The sequence below is a fragment of the Perognathus longimembris genome, chromosome 1, assembly GCF_023159225.1.
Source record: "Perognathus longimembris pacificus isolate PPM17 chromosome 1, ASM2315922v1, whole genome shotgun sequence".
Lineage (NCBI taxonomy): Eukaryota > Metazoa > Chordata > Mammalia > Rodentia > Heteromyidae > Perognathus > Perognathus longimembris.
Window position 1 is genome coordinate 125,273,208 of NC_063161.1, and position 19,826 is coordinate 125,293,033.

General features: G+C 42.4%; 1 protein-coding gene and 1 non-coding gene across 3 annotated transcripts in view; both read right to left on the reverse strand.

Moving 5' to 3' along the window:
- Mob3b (MOB kinase activator 3B) overlaps nucleotides 1–19,826 on the reverse strand; it is a 169,072-nt gene that overhangs the window by 15,516 nt on the left and 133,730 nt on the right. For both annotated transcript variants that reach the window (XM_048360163.1, XM_048360237.1), the window contains exon 3: nucleotides 13,793–13,995. In XM_048360163.1, coding sequence (XP_048216120.1) covers nucleotides 13,793–13,995 — 203 coding nt within the window. The remainder of the gene's footprint in view (nucleotides 1–13,792; nucleotides 13,996–19,826) is intronic.
- On the reverse strand, nucleotides 1,772–1,904 carry LOC125341446. The gene has a single exon (XR_007208982.1). It is a non-coding gene; the product is annotated as a small nucleolar RNA SNORA66 (small nucleolar RNA).

A 19,826-nucleotide genomic window follows, 5' to 3' on the forward strand; every position in this document is an offset into this window, starting at 1 on the left:
TGAGGTATATTTTGTCATCAGTAAAATGTGTCAAATTAAATGTACAGTTTGCTGAGCTCTGTGTGTGTGTGTGTGTGTGTGTGTGTGTGTGTGTGTGTGTGTGTGTGTGTGGTCCTGGGGGGCTTGAACTCAGGGCTTGTGCTCTGTCCTTGAACTTTTTCTCTCAAGGCTGCCAGTCACTCAGGTCTCCACTTCTGGCTTTTTACGACCCATTACTTTTTCTCAGCTATTTTTACCTGTCTATCCATAAGCACAGATCTCCAGTGAATGAGCTGATTCACAGTCACTTATGTCAAAGGAAAGTATGAAAGGGATGCAGAACCCTACCAAAAGAAGTTTCTGGATAAGAAAACAGGTTACTGTTAACTGAAAGGGAAGTGAGAAATATAGGCCATTGGTGGCACTGGCTTCTTTCCATGAACTGGCAGAGGAGGAGACCACACTGAAACCTGGAGAATTCTCCCTGAGGTGGGGAATGTCTGGAACAATGAGCACTCTGAGGAAGAAGCAGTCTTGGGTTTCAGATATAAGAAACTGACTTACTAAAAGTGTAAAAGCTGTGATACTCATGGTAGTTTATATGTCCCCCAATTCTTTATCATTTCTCCCTTTAAGAGATAGAGTTTCAGTGTGAGATGGTCTCATTAGGTCAATTGTGATACATAGGGAGAGGATGGGAAATTATACTTTATTATTTCTAGTACTGGTCCATAAAAGATATGGCTGCTTCCATCTTGGCCACTATCTGGGACCAGGGGCCTCTGGAAGCAGTTAGAAGAGATAACATACAGCAGTCCCCAAGGAAGGGACAGTTCTGCCACAACTTGCAAATCAAACAGGACACAGGAGGACATGGAGGCCGAAGGACTTGTGTGTATAGAATTGATTGATCCATTTGAAGATCTGAGAAGTTTCTTTTGAATAGTCCACATACCCAGTTCTGCTGGCTCTTCATCTTAATCTACCAGATCTCCATCCAGATCTGTCTGGATTTACTTATTTATCCAGATTTCTCTTCTTGCATCTACTTCACTTATTTGTTGTTCATTTTTCAGTCACATTTAGATTGCCAATGCAATAGGAATCTACTAACATTAATATCTATTCATCAGCTAATATCAATCAGCACTAGGGCTGGTACCATGTAACAAGGTACTAGCTTTACTAGTGGAATGGGCTGTATGTGTGAGATTACTTCATAACACGGGGCCTAAGATAGCAAACACGACCACAGGAGACCCTAGATTTAAGGAACACCTGTCACTTTAGCCTCATGCTTTTATTATGGAGGGCCAGATGGATGATGAGAACATAGGATATTCTATTTCAATTAGGTAAAACCTTCCTTTATTCAAATCCCAAGTTAATACTCATTGACTTTTTTATTTTTTTTTTTTAAGAGCCAAAGAATCTTAGTCTTATCTGGCTGGGAAATGTCGACTAGTCTAGATGACATTCAACAGATCCAATTTGGCAGGGTGATATATGGGCATCAAGCCACATGAACTATTTCCATTTTCATAGAGATGCTCATAAAGATGAAATAAACCCTGCCATGACTGTTGTCTGTGGCAGTTTCTAACACCACAGAAGAGTTGTTTGTTTGTTTGTTTTTACATACAATAATGATCTGGTGCTCCAGAGATGAACAGAATTCCTGTTATTCTGAGCACTTCCCTGACATAAAGGTTCTGATGTAAGCATAGGAATTTTAATTTTTACTTTAAAAATTATCTTATTTATTTTTACTTTTTTTTTTTTTTTTTGCTTACTCTGTTCAAGGATGGGAGGAGCCACTTCAGTAGCTTCTGAAGCAAATACATTCGCATCACCACAATTACTCTAGCAAACCTGGTTCCCTTAGCTCCTGCTATATTGTGCAGAGCTAGTGATTGAGTTTACACTGGGATTTTATTTTATTTTATTTTTGGCCAGTTCTGGGGCTTGGACTCAGGGCCCGAGCACTGTCCCTGGCTTCTTTTTGCTCAAGGCTAGCACTCTGCCACCTGAGCCACAGCGCCACTTCTGGCCATTTTCTGTATATGTGGTGCTGGGGAATTGAACCCAGGGCCTCATTTATACGAGGCAAGCACTCTTGCCACTAGGCCATATCCCCAGCCCCTGGGATTTTATTTTTATCTATTCTTTATCTGTAACATAGGAAAGATATAGCTTAGCAGCCATATAAGGACCTTAGAGAACTATCTGGAAATTACTCCTTGAGGCAGCATGGGCACAATTGGCAACACATTTGGCAGCCACTGGTGGAAGGGGGTGGTGGTGGTAACAGTGCACTGTAGTAAGACTAAATGGTGTCTAATAGAAGTTTCCTGGGGCTGGGAATATGGCCTAGTGGCAAGAGTGCTTGCCTCATATACATGAAGCCCTAGGTTTGATTCCCCAGCACCACATATGTAGAAAATGGCCAGAAGTGGCGCTGTGGCTCAAGTGGCAGAGTGCTAGCCTTGAGCAAAAAGAAGCCAGGGACAGTGCTCAGGCCCTGAGTCCAAGGCCCAGGACTGGCAAAAAAAAAAAAAAAAAGAAGTTTCCTCATGAAGGAAGCTTTCAGTAGTTCTGGGAACCAGTGAAATAGCCACTAGTCACATGTGGCATTTAGATACTTGAAAAGTAGCTAGCAAGACTTAAAAATATGTATATGTATATATATATATATATTTAATTATTCATTGTCAAAATAATGTACAGAGGGGTTACAGTTACAAACACAAGGCAGTGAGTACATTTCTTATCAAACTTTTTACCTCCTCTTTCATTTTTCTCCCACCTTCCCCCCTCCCCAATTCCCTTCCCACCTCCCTTAAGATGTACAGTTGGTTTACCTGGATATAAAACAAAGTCTATTTTCTTTAAAGGTTGGTATCAGTGGCTCACATTTACAATCCTAGCTATTTGGGCTGAGGTCCAGAGGACTGCTGTTTGAGGCCAGCCCCAGCAGAAAAGTCTGAAACATCATCTCTAAATTAACTAGCAAAGCTGGGTGCCTGGGGCTCATGCCTGTAATCCTGGCTGCTCAGGAGGCTGAGATCTGAGGATCACAGTTTAAAGCCAGTTCAGGCAAGAAAGTCTGTGATACTCTTATCTCCAGCTAACCACCAAAAAGCCGAAAGTAGAGCTGTGCCTAGAGTGGTGGAATGCTAGCCCTGAGCAAAAAGATCAAAGACGGTACCCTGTTCAAGCCCAGGACTAGAAAACACACACACACACACACACACACACACACACACACACACACACACACACAGAGAGAGAGAGAGAGAGAGAGAGAGAGAGAGAGAGAGAGAGAGAGAGTAACATAACCAGCAAAATGCTAGATTGGAGGTGTGGCTCAAATGTTAGAGTACCAGGCTGGCAAGTAAGCAAGCCAGGAAAACAAACTGAGAAAGCATGAGGTCCAGAGTTAAAGCCTCAATCTCAGCCAAAAAAGGTAGAAGAAGAGAGATACAGAGAAAACAAATTCTGCTGTTTATTTTTAAGTTTAATTTTAATTAATTTAAGTCACAAGTAGCTAGTGGCTACTGTATTAAGCAGTATATTGAAGAGTATCATTCTTTAAAATCGTGAGTTTCACTCCTGTAATCCTAGCTACTCAGGCTGTTGAGATCTGAGGATCACACTTCTAAGCCAGTCTGGACAGAGAAGTCCATGAGACTCTTATCTCCAATAAACTACTGAGGAAAATTCAGAAGTGGCGCTGTGGCTCAACTGGTAGAGCTCTAGCCTTGTGCACAAAGAGGCTCAGGGACAGCACCCATGCCCTGACTTCAAGCCCCAAGATGGGAACAAATAAAGATAAAATTGTGAGTTTTTTAAAGAATGGCTATGCTAGGAGGCAGAAATGGGGAGTATTATAGTTCAAGGCCAGCTCAGGTAAAGTTAGTGAAATTCTCACTTCAACCAACAGACTGGGCATGGTGATACATGTATAATCCAAGCTTTGTGGGAGACATAGGTATGGGGGGTTGTGGTCTACAGCCCATACTGGAAAAAAATGCAAAACTCTTACCAAGAAATGACTAAAACAAGAAAGTGCTAAGAGCATGATTCAAGTGATAGAGCACTTGCTTAGCAAGCATGAAGGCCTGAGTTCAACCCCAGTACTGTCAAGAAAGAAAGGAGAAAGCAAGCATGCAAACACACAAGAAAGAGAGCAGGGCTGGGAATATAGCCTCATTGCAAGAGTGCTTGCCTCATATACATGAAGCCATGGGTTCAGTTCCCCAGCACCACATATATAGAAAACAGCCAGAAGTGGTGCTATGGCTCAAGTGGTAGAGTGCTAACCTTGAGCAAAAGGAAGCCAGGGACAGTGCTCAGACCCTGAGTCCAAGCCCTAGGACTGGCAAGAAAACAAAAAAAAGAAAGAGTAACAGAAGGCAGGCAGGAAGGAGGGAGGGAAGGAAGGAAGGAAGGAAGGAAGGAAGGAAGGAAGGAAGGAAGGAAGGAAGGAAGGAAGGAAGGAAGGAAGGAAGAACTTAAAAATCCAAAGAAGGTATTTGTAAAAAGAGAAGCATTATGTGTAATTGTATCAAGAATGTGATGGATGTTGTGGTACATACCTATAATCAGAGCACTAAAGAACTGAGGCAGAGACCCGAATAAACATAGACTCTATGTTTTCCCTCATTGGTAATAATTAATATACATCTAGGATAGTCCTAGCAGAAGATCACAATAGTTCAACACATAAGATGATGCTACATGAAATGAACTCCAAATTATGGAAAATAAGTGGTTTATTGTTGTTATTTTCAACGTACCAAGTAAGATTATTTGCTTTTGTCTTTCTTCCCCAGGGTTTTATCCTAGATGTCACTGTTATTGATTTTCATACCCTTGGTATTGTATATATGTTTATTGTAACTAGGGAAGGGAAGGGGACATCAAAACGGAGAGACAAAGGGTAAAAGATGAACCAATGCAACAGTAATACTTACAAAACTATATGCTGTAAACCAACTGTACAACTTATGGACAGGGGAGTGAGGAGCATGGGGAGGGGGGAAGGTGGGAGAAAAATGAGGGAGGGGGTAACAAGTTGGATAAGAAATGTCCTCACTGCCTTATGTATGAAACTGTAACCCCTCTGTACATCACTTTAGCAATAAATTAATTAATTAAAAAAAATTTTAGGGTCTGGGGATATAGCCTAGTGGCAAGAGTGCCTGCCTCGGATACACGAGGCCCTAGGTTCGATTCCCCAGTACCACATATACAGAAAACGGCCAGAAGCGGCGCTGTGGCTCAAGTGGCAGAGTGCTAGCCTTGAGCGGGAAGAAGCCAGGGACAGTGCTTAGGCCCTGAGTCCAAGGCCCAGGACTGGCCAAAAAAAAAAAAAAAAAAAAAAAAAATTTAAAGAGCTGAGGCAGGAGGATTGTGAGTTTAAGGTCAGCTTGGGCAACACAGAAAGACCCTGTTGTAGAACACAACAATGAAACAAGAACAAAAGAGAACCACTATTCACACTTCTGCTTTATTTTGAAGAGTATAGTGATTATCCAAGATTGCTTTGAATCCTGCTTTTATTACAAAGTGTTATATGCTCATAAGCTTCCAGCAGGCATCATTTTTAGGACCTAAAATAAATGATACCACATCTCATGCCTAACTCAAAAACAAAACAAAGCAATGAAATCCCTCCTTTCCACCGAAATAAGAGTTTAAAAACCAAACAAAATAACCAACCAAGCAAAACCTCCAAAAGTCAGAAGCCAATGGCATGCTATCTCACCCACCGGAAGCACAGGACCCTGGTCACTGCAGAGGTAACCAAACTGGACTGGCAAAAACATATGGCTGACTTTGCACGATACAATTTGTTGGAAATAATCACACCTTTCTCTGCTGTTTTTCAAATTGACACTTTAGGATATGTCTGCCAAAGTTCCTGAGATGCCCTATGATGACTCTCCCACTCATTTCAAGGTGTTTGGGTTTCCAGCTGATGATAGAGACAGAACAATAGGTCCACACACATGCGCACATACACCCCCCCCACATACACACTTCATTTGAATTGACAAAGTAAGTCCTTTGAATGAAAACTCCAACTACTTTCTGTGCCAGGTGATGCTGTCTGCTGCATTGGTAAGCTTTAGTCCATGAACACTTCTCCAACTACAGAGGAAAGGCCATCTTGGACACAAGGTGATGATGACATCAAAGATCAGGCTAGTAGCCAGGTGCTAGTGGTGTAAGCTTGCAATCCAAGATACGCTGGAGGCTGAGAGCTGAGGACTATGGTTCAAAGCCATCCAAGACAGGAAAGTCTGTGAGACTCTTATCTTCAATTACCACCAAAAAGCCAGAAGTAGAGCTGTGTCTAAAATGGTAGTGCATTAGCCTTGAGCATAAAAGTCTCAGGGACAGTGTCCATGCCCTGAGTTCATGGCCTAGTACAGGCACAAAAAAAAAAAATAAAGATTATGCTGGTCACTTAAGTTTGACCTCCTTCAGAGGTGGGCAAAGTGAGGCCCAGAGATATGGGAAGCCTCATCCAGGGTCAGATAAATAGTGGTACTGGCCACAGTAGTGGAAATACTATTGTCAAGGCCAAACTGCCAATCTGGCAGGCTGGAATTCTTTGTTTTTCCAATGATTGTGTCCAAATACTGGCCATTTGGCTAAAAGTCAAGAAACTCGCCTGACAAGCAGCAGCCTGGAGGCTTTTGTACAGATGATATGTCTAAAGAAAAGATCCTTTCAAAGGCATCACAATGGCTCTTCACTGACAGCTATTTCAAGACACAGCCTGGCTCATTTCAGAGGCTCTGCTTCCTTATGCAGGCTTTCCTAATCTCACCATGCCAGGCCAGCCTTGGCAACTGCACTCACCCTGCTTCTCGGAGGGAAGGGCAGTCCTGGCTGGGCCACCTCTTAGGGGAACACAGGTTAGCACAGCACATGCTAAGGCCTAGATGGGCTGTGCTGGGCCTTTATAACACAAGGTTTTCTATAAATCTTTGGTTCTCAAACGGTCTTCAAATTGTTTAACATAAAGTTCTCATTTTCAAAAGCTTACATATGTATGTGTATGTACATAGTTATTTATTTTATGTGGGGCTTGAACAAAGGACATGGGTACTGCCCTTTAATTTTTTTCACTCTAGGATGGCACTCAACCATTTGAGCCATAGCTCTACTTCTAGAGGTTAATTGGAGATAGGAGTTTCACAGATCCTGCTCAGGCTGGTTTTGAACCTTGATCTTCAGATCTCAGCTTCCTGAATAGCTAGCATTAGAGGTGTGAGCCACCAGCGAATGACCTGTCAATAACTTTATAAATGGCAACCATTGGCCAGGTGGCAAGTACACATTAGGTGTGAAGTGTGTGCTTGGTAATTAAAGAGATGGAGAGGAATCGCACTCCACCCCTGTTTTGCAGTAATAGTAACAAGTGTGAGGAGATGAAGTATGTTCGGTAAGGATCTTAACAGAATACATGGAACTATAGAATTCACATAATGCAGAGATGTGGGAAGACTGAAAGTCAGGATGAATAGGACGGGGCTTCCTCTCTGTGAAGCCTGCCCCAAGTGGAGTTTTACTTCCTCCCATCTCTCCGCTGGCTTTCTCTCTTCCTCTTCCCATGCAGCAACTGTGAGGATGTAGTTAGTTATAAGGCAAAAGCAAGAGAAAAAAAAAACACAAAACAAAACCTCAAGATCTTCAGACATGTCACAAACATAAGTAATAATACCCAAAGTGTTTGCCATGAATCAAGGTCTCCTTAAGAAGTTAACAAGTGGTATCCAAAGGAAAAAATAAAGGTTTGTAGCCCAAGGCAGGTGAACAGACTATACAAACTTTCCTTAGTGCCCTTCCTCTGCAGGCCTTTCCACTGTGGGTCCTCAAGGGTGGAGAGGACAGAGCATTTTGTAAACTGACTTGAAGAGGAAAGAAAGTTTCCTTCCACTAAACATGACTTGGGATGAGTGATTGAGGAATGCTCCTGGAAAACATGGATCCTGTGGTTCTTTGTTTTACTTTCCCCTTCACTGAGGTAATTCTGATACTGGAGGAGAAACAATGGTAAGCTCAAAATAGCCATTCTCAAGCCAGGTGCTGAGGTGCTGATGGCTCACACTTGTAATCCTAGCTACGCAGGAGGCTGAGACTGGAGAATCAAGTTTTGAAGCCAGCCCAGGCAGGAAAGTTTTGTGAGACTCCTTCTCCCAACCCAAATTATATTTTTATTATCTTTAAGTAGCTGTACCAAGAAGTTACCATTCAACAAATGAGTTTGTAAGTACAATGCATCTTCATGTATATCACCCCTTTCATCATTCTTCCCCATCCCTCCCAATCAACTAACAAAAAGCTGGAAGTGGAGGTGTGACTCAAGTAGTAGAATGATCGCCTTGAGTGAACAGGCCAAGGAAGAGCACAGGGCCCTAAGTTCAATGGCCCACATGCACACACAGACACAGACCCCCCTCCCCCACACACTAAGGGCAACTGTTATCTAGGGATTTTCTCCACAAAGTATGGTTTGGAGACCAGCAGCATTGGTATCATCTGGGAACAAAATAAATACTCTGGGATCTCATCCCATCAGATACTCATCTCAATACTTCTGATCCAAGTACCCAGGATAAAGCTCAAGTATGGACATTTGAAAATACTATCTCCAGAAGATTCTGATGAAGGTTGTGTGCAGACCTACTTTCAGGTCTGGCCCAAGCACCTGCTGGCAGACGGTAGAATACTCCTGTGATAGCTTTTGGTCTGACAGCAGCATCGCTATCAGGTGGGCAATGGCATATCATAACCTTTGCCATTAGAAATTAGGAAATGTGAGCTCTAGAGAGAACCTGGGAAGGCTGTGAACCAAGGTCACTTAGAGGTCAGCAGGTGCATAGGATGATCTATATACTCTATTCTAGTGTTTCCACCTTTCCAATTTCTCTCCTCTTCTGCCCCAACCAACTCTTCATCATTCCCAGCTACTGTATTGCTGACAGCTCTCTCTGAGCTTGCTTTTGTTTTTAGGGAAAGGCCAACAAAACGTGGCTGGCTACTTGTGCTTACTAATGATAATTCTGATCAACTCAATTATGTCAGCTGACTCCCAGGCATCCAAGGGCCAACAGCAGCCTGCTTATTCAATCAGAGTCTGGCCTATTTTCCAATTACCAGCATCATTCAGGCTTGTTTTCCCCAACTGTGAACTTTCTTGATTTCAGGTCATCGTCAGCTGCACATTTATATGAGAAATGAATGTCTCTGTGTCTGTCAGTGAACCAGCCTCCCCCTTCCTGCTGGAAAGCAAGGGAAATGGCATGTGTCTCTCTGGGTTCCCAGGTCACTGGCTGCAGAAGCTAAGTAGCAGGTCCCAGTGGGATCCACATAGCAAGCTCTGGGGAAGAACAGATAGAGGCCTTCACTGGGCTAACCAGGGTGACCCATTCCCAACTTCTGACAGGATAACCAACATCTCATTTTGCCCAAGATCAAGGGTTTTCCCAGGACATGTGTCTTCCAGTGCTAAAACTGGGAAGGGCAGTCACCCTATGGCTGACACACAGGTCACAAAGGTACTGGACATTTCTTAGGTGATCTGTCTGGAATCTAGATCTAAGAATGAGAGTCGTGGCACACCTTTCTCCCAGGTCTAAGGATTACAATGTATTCCTTCACTGCTTTGCCTTTTATTTTGCTTTCAATCTGAATTACAAATCAGGATGAGGCAGCATTCCCAATGAGCAAATGGATAAACAGGTCTGTAGGTATGTTCTGAGATAAAGGTGCCCCCAAGGAAAGAATGGCCGCCATGTAACTTCCAAGTGGAGTGCCATCTTCAAGGCATTCTTCCTAAATGCAGACCAAGTATTTCTTATGTAGTAGGCATACGTCCCATTTACTCTTACAACATCCATTTCAAGAGTGATATAAATGCAATTAACTATATTTGCTCCAGGTAAATCTAGGGAATTTTGAACATGAAGAAAAGGCCATTAGAGCTAGGGAGGGGAGAAGTAGAGTAATTGTACGTACTATATGCTTTACTTTTACCATGTAACATAACAGCTAACATTCCTTAAGCACTTTTCATGTGACTATCTCATTTAAGTTTTTGCAATTCTTTATGATAGATGATAGTTGTATCAATGAGGGAAATGAAGCCTTGAAAAGCCAAGGTTCTTGCTCAAAATTGCACATTAGTAAGGAGTTCATGGAACTCAAAGATTCTGAGTTTGTCTCCTGGGCTGTGTGTTGCTGAATCTCTTACCCTTGTGGATACTCAAATCATCCCATGTGCCAGAGGCTCCATTAACACCAGACAACAGCAAGTGAGAAGTGGCTGTTCAAAGAGGAAGGAAGGAGGAAAGTAGAAGGCTGGGAGTTCTTCACTGAAGAATCCTAAGGAGTAACTCCAGGAATTTCCCAAAGGTTGTGTGAGACTTCTGGGAACCAAGATGTTCTAAAAGAAGCTGACTAGACACATGCTGCCCTATTGGCCCCTAACTGCATCAGATTCTAAACAACACAAAGGCAAATGCCTGACTTCTTCATCATCCTCCAAGACTGTAGATGGGTGACATCCATTGCTGTCTATTTTCTAGACAGCACTGTAAGTTTTATAAGAACATGTTTTTCTTGTGGAAAATGTAGAATATCTGTTGACATGGTGGCGCATACCTTTATTCATACCTAGTTGTGAGGCAGAGATAAAAGGCTCACAGTTCAGGACTAACCAAGGCAAATGTTAGCAAGACACTATCGCAAAACCAAATTAGATAGGGTGCTGTACATCCATAAACCCAGTTGCTTGGGAAGCCAGAGTTAGGAGAATCTTGGACTGAGATAGTCTTAGGCAAAACACCCAAGATTCTACCTGAAAAACAAACTTCAGCCAAAAGGACTGAGAGTGTAGCTCAAGTGGCAGAAAACTTGCCAAACAAGTATATGACCCTGAGGTTCAAACATAAACCCCCAATAAATGCACAAGCAAACAAAACATCAATGAATACCAAAATTAAAAATAAAATGACAAATTTGTACAGAGTACTTGATAATATAATCATATAAAATGCACTGAATTAATAGGCTATATCTGATTGTAATAGGTATATCATAGCACTAGTGTTTCCAAGTCAAGCACTGTAGCATTATCACTGAAATTTCAGCAATAAATCACAAGTTCACCACTGTTAATGAATACAAGATCTCCTGAGTACCCAGTGCCTGATATCATGTCATTGTAATTCTCAGAAACATCCTCATTATCTATTCTTGTGCTTTATCGGTTTGGGCTTGTATAAAAGAAACATATAATTTTAGGTAATTAGATGTTTAAAAACTTACTAAAATTAATTTCCCTGTGCCTATAATTAATAATGACTAAATATAGGAAGAACACTGTTACAAGCAAGATTTAAAGAAATATAAGCTTCTGGGAGGAAAAAAGAATGGATACCTTTTACTCACTGCCATTGTTAATAAATCCCTGGTTAATCTAATCGTAGCTTTTCTTCAGCCCTCCCTCAAAAAGCTCTTATCTAGAATACTAGCTTGTTCAAGGCCTGTGTGTAACACTGAAACTTCAAGTCAGCTCCTGGCACTACCAGGTGCTAGAATACTAGGAACTCTTCTTCAGTTATGGAAAAGAACTGGGCATTTTTTGATGGTAAAGAAAGCCTTTCTCTACTTGTCAGTTACACTAAGCTTTATCCTACAATGGCCTTTATGCTTCTGTGCATAAGGGAGAGAATGGCATTCAACACTATGGGATGCTTTTGTTTGCTAGCTCAGAAGGGAGGAGTGCCTGGGAGAGTCTTGCTCTCCTGGACAGGCTGTTGGAGAAGGAATTTTCCTTCCTCCTGAGCAGGCTCACAGAAGTGACCTGAGCTCAGATCCATCAGAAGCAGATCATGCAGATGAGATGGGGCTTCCTCATATCTCGCATTTGCATGGCCATTTCCCATTTCTGCTGTCTCCAATCTTCTTGAGTTGTTTGTCCAACCTTTTCTTCTCCTGGTGGTTACTTACTCTCAACAGATTTTGTAAACAACAAGATAGCAGAACCACCACCAAAGTGTTTTGGTTTCCTTCCATGAGTTGTTCAAATAAGTTTCATGATAACTCAGTGCCTGCTCCCAAGAGCTTTCTAGAAAATTGTTGAGAAAGAAAATGGTGATGAACCAGCACTTTAGCCAATGATATGAGACACTTCAGCTATACGTCAAAAGTCTTGCTTTGTTCTAGAACAAATGAGTGATACAAAAAAAAAGATGGGGGAGAACGATGGAAGGGGTGACATGGATCAAGATGCAGTGCTCTTATATTTAATTGAAATCCCTCAATACAACTAAAGATAATATAAAATTTTTAAATGTTAAAAAAGACAAAAAATGTTTTGCCATGAATTTCCATAGATTGTGAATTAAGAAATTTAAAGGAAGGTAACATAATTTACTAGCATCTTCTTTGCCTAATATACGTCCTATACTGTATTGAATGCATATTGTTTTTGTAGTTTGATTCTTTACCAACAAGAGTTTTGTTAAGCCTGAAGGGTCTACCCCTCTCAGAGAGAGCCAGTACTTAGTACTTTAGGTTCTTCTGCCAATCACCCTCTGGCTAGGTGCCAGACAACTAGGAACAATTCAGCCCTTATTCCCCAGAAACTGCTATTCTTATCTAAATTAGCCAACCTTAAGCCCATTTACCCTGCCTCATCCACTCCTTCACAAGGAGACTCTGATAAAGTCTCTGGTCCATGTTTTCTCTGCCACTGGTGGTGTGGTATGAATGTGGCATAGCCCTTTCTTATGGTGTACCTGGGTATATCTAGCTATCATTTCAATGGCAGACATCTGACCTGTTAGCCTAAACAGAATTTACAATTTCAAACACATGGAAAACAAAAAGGGATACCAGGTAGCAAAAATCAATCACCCCCTAGCATTCTGGCCATTGTTGAAATGGACAAATGAAATTTAGTGTTTCTGGAATAAAAGCACCATATTCATACAAAACAATGTATTCTGTAGTATTCAAGGGACCCTAGAAATAGATGCCATGAAAGCATCTAGATCTTTGACTTATAAAGCATATACTGAAGTAGTTCATGAGCAAATAAGCGTAGAGTCTGGTCACTTACATGATAATACTAGAGCTTTATCGCAAATCTTCTGGCTTCTAGTTAGATGCTAAATATTCATTTACCTACTGAGGAACTGTTTCTGATCATTGATTAATAATATGAGAGGTAGGGGCTGGGGATATGGCCTAGTGGCAAGAGTGCTTGCCTTGTATACATGAGGCCCTGGGTTCGATTCCCCAGCACCACATATACAGAAAACGGCCAGAAGTGGCGCTGTGGCTCAAGTGGCAGAGTGCTAGCCTTGAGCAAGAAGAAGCCAGGGACAATGCTCAGGCCCTGAGTCCAAGGCCCAGGACTGGCCAATAATAATAATAATAATAATAATAATAATAATAATAATATGAGAGGTAACAGAGATCAAAGATATACATTTAGGAAATTCAATAAATAAAAGTGAATGAACAAATAACTCCAGAGCTGGAAATCAAAATTACTTCCTCCTGCCTAAACCAAAATATTCCCACTACCCATGAAACTTTTTGATAGCCATGGACATTTTGGCTTCGCTTGGCCCTCTGCTGACTGCTAAACCTTATTCACTTCTGTAATCTTTCAGCTAATAGCCATCAGCAGGCATCTTCCATTGGTCTGATGGTGGTGGACCATGATAAATGCCAAGCTCCTGGAGTGACTTTCGTACCTTTACCAAGGGCGGGTGGTACTTACCAAGGGCTCCAGCTCCTTGCGATCTATGAGGTTCATCTCTGTGACAAAGTAATAGAAGTGTTTGTAGCAGGTGTTCACATGAGCCTCTGCACCCATCACAATGACCCGGTCGAAGTGGTGGATATAGACATGGACAAAGACCCGGAAAAGGCGGCACAGGATCTTCTTGCAGATTTGAAGGAAGTTCTTTGGGAATGGAATGCCTAGAGAAGCACAGAGAAAGACATGAAATCATGATGGAAAAAGCTAAGTTTCCTTATGCTCTAAAATAAGAACAGTGGCAAAAGCAGGATATTGCTACGGGGGTGGGGGGGTGGTCTGGCATCCTGGCCACAGGAGTAAGAGAGAGTGGTCAGGTCTTGCAAATTGGAAAGTGCCTTCCCCCCTCCCGGTCCAAGGGGGAAGCTGCTACACTGCAGCCAACAGTGGCCACTGGAGGTCAGAGGGCAGGGGTTGTTCACGCTTCCGATTGTTCATGGTAATTCAGAAATCTGGAGTGCTGTGTAAACCAGTTGCATTTTTTAAGGTAAACAATTAAAAATAATGTTAAATGTTAGTTTTTAAAATAGCAAGGAGTCTTTCACTCCCATTTCTTATATGGGGAACAAGAAATGTACTTAAGATCACAATCTAGTTATTTACAAATTCTGATTCAAAACAATTCCTAAGGTACAATGTTTCCAGGGTAGGAAAATCCAACAATCTGTGACGGCCTTCATGTCTTCAGGATTGTGTGTCCATGACACAGAAAGGTGTGTGGTTGGAGTAGTTACACAGATTTCCTGTCTGACTCCTATACCCAGTTGGCCCAAACAACAAACAGCAGAATCATAAACCTTCTGTCTCCTTCGTCTGTGCTAGTGAAATGTGTGTTATTGATACTATCCTTGAGAGGTAACCTGTTGCAATTCCTAAGTTAAACTTGACATTATTTGAATTCCAACTCTGCTTCTCCCCGAGCTCTATGGCCAGGGACCAGCTATTTTAACCTCCGTTTTCTCTTCTGTGAAGGGAGACCAAAGGAAGGCCAGGATGGGAGGGTGTCCATGAGTGAGGGCCTCCTACAGTGCCCAGAACATAGCAGAAGCTCTCTGCAAGGGAAGATCAGAAGCATCTAGCTGTTGTAAAGACAGCTCCTTTGTCAAGAAAAGACAGGTGCAAAAGCATCTCCTTTTGCTCAGGTCAGGGCTGCCCTGGGTGGCTAGGAAAACAAGAGTTTTGCTGTCCTTGGATCCACAGGGACCTGGAACAGCTGCCTCTTGGGCAGGTTCAGAGATGGGGCAGGGCTGGCAGGGGGCTGTGACAGGATCTGCCTCCCCAGGGACCTCACACTGACACTAGCTTTTCTTAAAAACACAAAGTGGTAGCATAGCAAATGGACCCAAGGGGAGTCTCAGCCTTAGTCTGACAATTGACACTGTCCAGGCAACAGATGCTGGGAGTGAGGAGAGAGAGTAAGGTAAAGCCCAGGAAGAGGGGGAAAGTGACCACATGAGGGGCCCATGGGCGTTCTGAGAAGAAGCAGGGCCAAGGAAGCATCTCTGTGGGAGAAGCCCGGTAATTAGTCAGAAGGTTGAATGTGTTTGCCAATAAATGACAAGGAGGCTTGCCAACAGGCAGCAGGGCTGGGATATGTTGATCAAAGTCCAAAATATGGGTACAATTGGATGTGACTTGCCTTTATCCTTGGGTGAAAGACACCACTCAATTGTGCAACACAGTATGGCACTGGGATTTTATTCTTCAGCAGCATGGAAATATAAGCAAATGAAAGTGAGAAGGAAGGGTGGGAGGAAATGGCACATCAGAAGTCCCACTAAGATGCAATAAAAGGTTGGGTGCCGGTGGCTCATGCCTGTAATCTCAGCTTCTTGGGAGGCTGGGATCTGAGGACAGTAGATTGAAGACAGCCGACTTCAAGACTCTTCTCTCCAATTAACCACCCAAAAGCCAGAAGTGGAGCTGAGATGCAAGTGGTAGAGTGCCTTGTGCAAAAAAGCTAAGGGATAGTGCCTAGGCTCTGAGTTCAAGCCTCAGTGCCAGTGAATACTTACATGCACATGTGCATGCCTGTGGGCACACACACACACACACACACACACACACACACACACACACAGAGAGAGAGAGAGAGAGAACAATATGATAGCTAATATACCCTGCTGCCTAGATGGAGAAATGTGCTTTTCCTCCTCAGGCTTTAAGATCATACACAGGCCTGGAACTAATGGTAAAAGCTAATATTTACTGAGGAGGGACCATGTCAAACACTCTTATGTGGGTTGCTGCCTGAATTCTCGGAATGGCCTTTCAATTATTGTTTCCATTTTTTCAGATGCGTAAACAGACTTTGGAAAATGAAGTAGCCATCCGTGGCCCCTCAAGCTGTAGGCTAGAGGAGGAATTTGGTTCCAGTTAGCCTAACTAGTCTGGCTCCAAAGCCAGAAAGGAACACTCAATAGCTTGAAATCCCACAATGCAGCTCTAAGGCTCTGCACATCCTCTAGCTCTAAGGCCTTCTGTTCTGTAGGGCCTGAACTCTCTCTGGTGTGCTCACATTTCTGCTGGCTCTGGTCTGCTGGAAGTCCAGCAGCTGCTGGACATGGGAAGTTCCTCTTGTGCCATTCCATCTGCATGTCCATACACATGTTGCAGATGAAACAACGTCTAGGACATATGGGGGATGAGCAACACAATTGCTGGTACCTCTAGATGATCCCTAATCTGGCCCCAGCCCTGATTCTGCTTAGCTCTGAACCTCTTGTCTCAGTCTTCCATTCCTTTCTTGGTCTCTGCCTTGTCTGTGACCCTATGGTAGTTTGCCTCTTGCCTCTTCCCTTTGGATTATTGTTTTAGAATGGTTGACACAAGTTAGCTTTACAGTCTAGAAATCCAAGTTTAATATCCCAGTCCTTCTCTTTACTAGCAGTATAGATAAGTTACAGTAGCACTATTTTATTCTAAAGTGAATATGCATATTTACTTTGTTGTGTCCTTACAGTAATATCTGTACTGCGCCTGACCCTTCATAGGAATTTTGGAACTAAGCTCTATTTTTATTATTTTCCACCTGAACTCTTTGGATAAGCAGGGCTCCAGGCTCAGAATCTCTTGGTTCTGTCTGCAAAGTTGATTTGATTTCCACCATTCCCTCCCTTGTAATTCATTCTTCAAAAGTAAAAGCTGCAAATGACTCAAGTCCAGACATGCTCAGTGTGCCCCACCATTCTCACCCCAGGCCAACTCCGAAAGATAAGAAGCTGGGTATGCCAGTTAGCCAGGAACCCTGAGAGCTTCTCAGGCAAGCCGAAAATAGAATCCCAGGTCACTCAGGATAGGTTTGAGAATAGGAAAGCTGTAGACCTTTGGACAAGTCTTTAGATTATTAATGGCTCTGGTGCCAATTCTGTAGTCTGTATACTATTTTACCCTTTCCTCCCTTTCTATGGATACTAAGATTTGTCTGTGCATTTTAAATAAGCCAGCTTCGCACAATTCACAATAGCCAAAATATGGAAATAACCCAGATGTCCCACTACAGATGAATGGATCCAAAAAATGTGGTACCTTTTACACAGCGATTAGAAATGATCAAATAATGGCATTCACAGGAAAATGGTCAGATCGTGAACAAATAATGTTGAGGGAGACAAGCCTAGAACACAGAGAACAAAGGCACATGGTCTTCCTGATATGTGAATGTTGTGTGTGGGGTGGGGTGGGAGCAGATATCATGTCTGTAAAATAACAGATTTCTTCTCAAATGGTATTTCTACATGTTTTGGTCAGCAACTTTACATCATGTCTCTAAAACCAAACAATTACTAAATAAAATGCCTAGGATAGACCTATCAGAGGATCACAATAGCTCAACAGCTATGTACATATGATTATATAAGATGAGGTAGGGCTGGGATATGGCCTAGTGGCAAGAGTGCTTGCCCTGTATACATGAAGCCCTGGGTTCGATTCCCCAGCACCACATATACAGAAAACTGCCAGAAGTGGTGCTGTGGCAGAGTGGTAGCCTTGAGCAAAAAGAAGCCAGGGACAGTGCTCAGGCCCTGAGTCCAAGGCCCAGGACTGGCAAAAAAAAAAAAAAAAAAAAAAAAAAAAGATGAGGCTAAGCAAAATGAACCCCAAAAGATGGAAACAGGAGTATTTTATTGTTGTCGTTATTTTTAATGTACTACGTGAATTTCCTATGGCGTATCCCCTGTGGTCACTGTATATGATTTTGTTACACTGGGTATTGTATATATGTTTATCTGAACTAGGAAAGGGAAAGGAAAATGAGGGAAGGTATAACAAATATGCTGAGAACTATACTCACTACCTTATTATGTAACTGTACCCCCTCTGTACATCACTTTGACAACAAATTTTTTTAAAGGAATACAAAAATAAATAAATAAATAAGCCAGATTCAGAAGGTGGGAGATAAAATGGAGGGGTTGGTACCTCCAGGTATAGAGAACATGTACAACCTTCCATTTGAAGGATTCTTGATTTCTCATCCTGTGTAAATGACCTCATGGTTACAAGACAGAGTTAAGTCTAGACCCACTGACCCATTCCCTTTAGTGAATAAAAAGTAATTCATCTATAGCTTTTTTTCCTGGCTGGTACCAGGGGCATGAAATCAGGGCCTGGGTGCTGTCTCTAAACTTTTTGATAAGGCTGTTGCTCTACCACTTGAGCCCTACCTCCACTTTCAGCATTTTGGTGGACAGCTGGAGGTAAGTGTCTCACAGACTTTCCTGCCTGACTCGGATTTCATTCTCCTGAGTAGCTAGGTTTAGCCTTTCTCATCTTGATGGTGCTGCAGAGATGTTTCCAACCTCTATAAAATAGCCAAAGAAGCCAGGCATCCGTTGTTCATTCCTGTAATCCTAGTGACTCAGGAAGCTAGATCTGAAGATTGTAGTTTGAAGCTAGCTGGGACAGAAAAGTCCATGAGACTTTTATCTTCAATAAACTACATAAAAACCAAGTAAAGCTGTGTTCAAATGGTAGGATACTAGTCTTGAGTGAAAGAAGTTCAGGGACAGTGCCCAGGCCCTGATTTCAAGCTCCAGGACAGGCACAAAAAACAAACAAACAAACACACAAAGAAAAGGGAAACAAGAATGGTGGTGGATATAGATACATATATATATATATGTGTGTGTGTATATATACCACATATATATGTGTGTGTACACACACACACACACACACACACACACACACACACACACGCACACAGTGTCATTTACTCCCAGTGATGCCCTGAGCATGATATCATTATTTCAGTTTTAGGTAAACAAGGCTGGGTGGAATTGAAGCATTTGCTCCAGGCCACATAGCTAACAGGAGGCGGTAGGGATTTAGCTGTGAAGCTCAGGTTCATCTCCATCCTGTTAAGACAGGCTGCATTATGGAGGAACACATGACTTGAGACCAGCATGGCATGGCCTCATCATATGTTTGAAAGATAGTCTAGCAGTAAGAAGAATGAACAACTAGTTAGGTTATCTCAAAGAGATGCCCAGCTAGTGACAACAGTAGCCTGTTCATGGCTCGGTCTTGGTACAGGGAGGTCTATGTGGCCCACAGAATAGCATTCACACCAGAAGCTGAGCCAAACCCCACTCTTTGGCCCTAATGCCTTTCTTGAATATACAAGATGCTCTAGCCCTTTTCTGTCATGACTTTCCAATATATATTTTAACAATCATTAATCTAGATACTTGGCTGAAAAGAGAGGGTCATGCAAAAATGCTGCTTTCATGAAACTTTGTGATACAGCCAAGTATAAAAAGATCTGAGAACACCTGCGGGGAGGGGGGGATGTATTGGGGGGGGGGAATGTCTAGTTCACATTAGATTTCCCTTTCCCTATAGTACCTACAGAGTCTAAAACAGACTATTCACATTTCTAGATTTACTACTCAACAACAATGTAGCTATATACAAATGTCTTAGTCAGTCTAAACCTCAGCTTCCTCATCCAAAAACACACAGGGATATATCAATACTTGTAGCTTAAGAT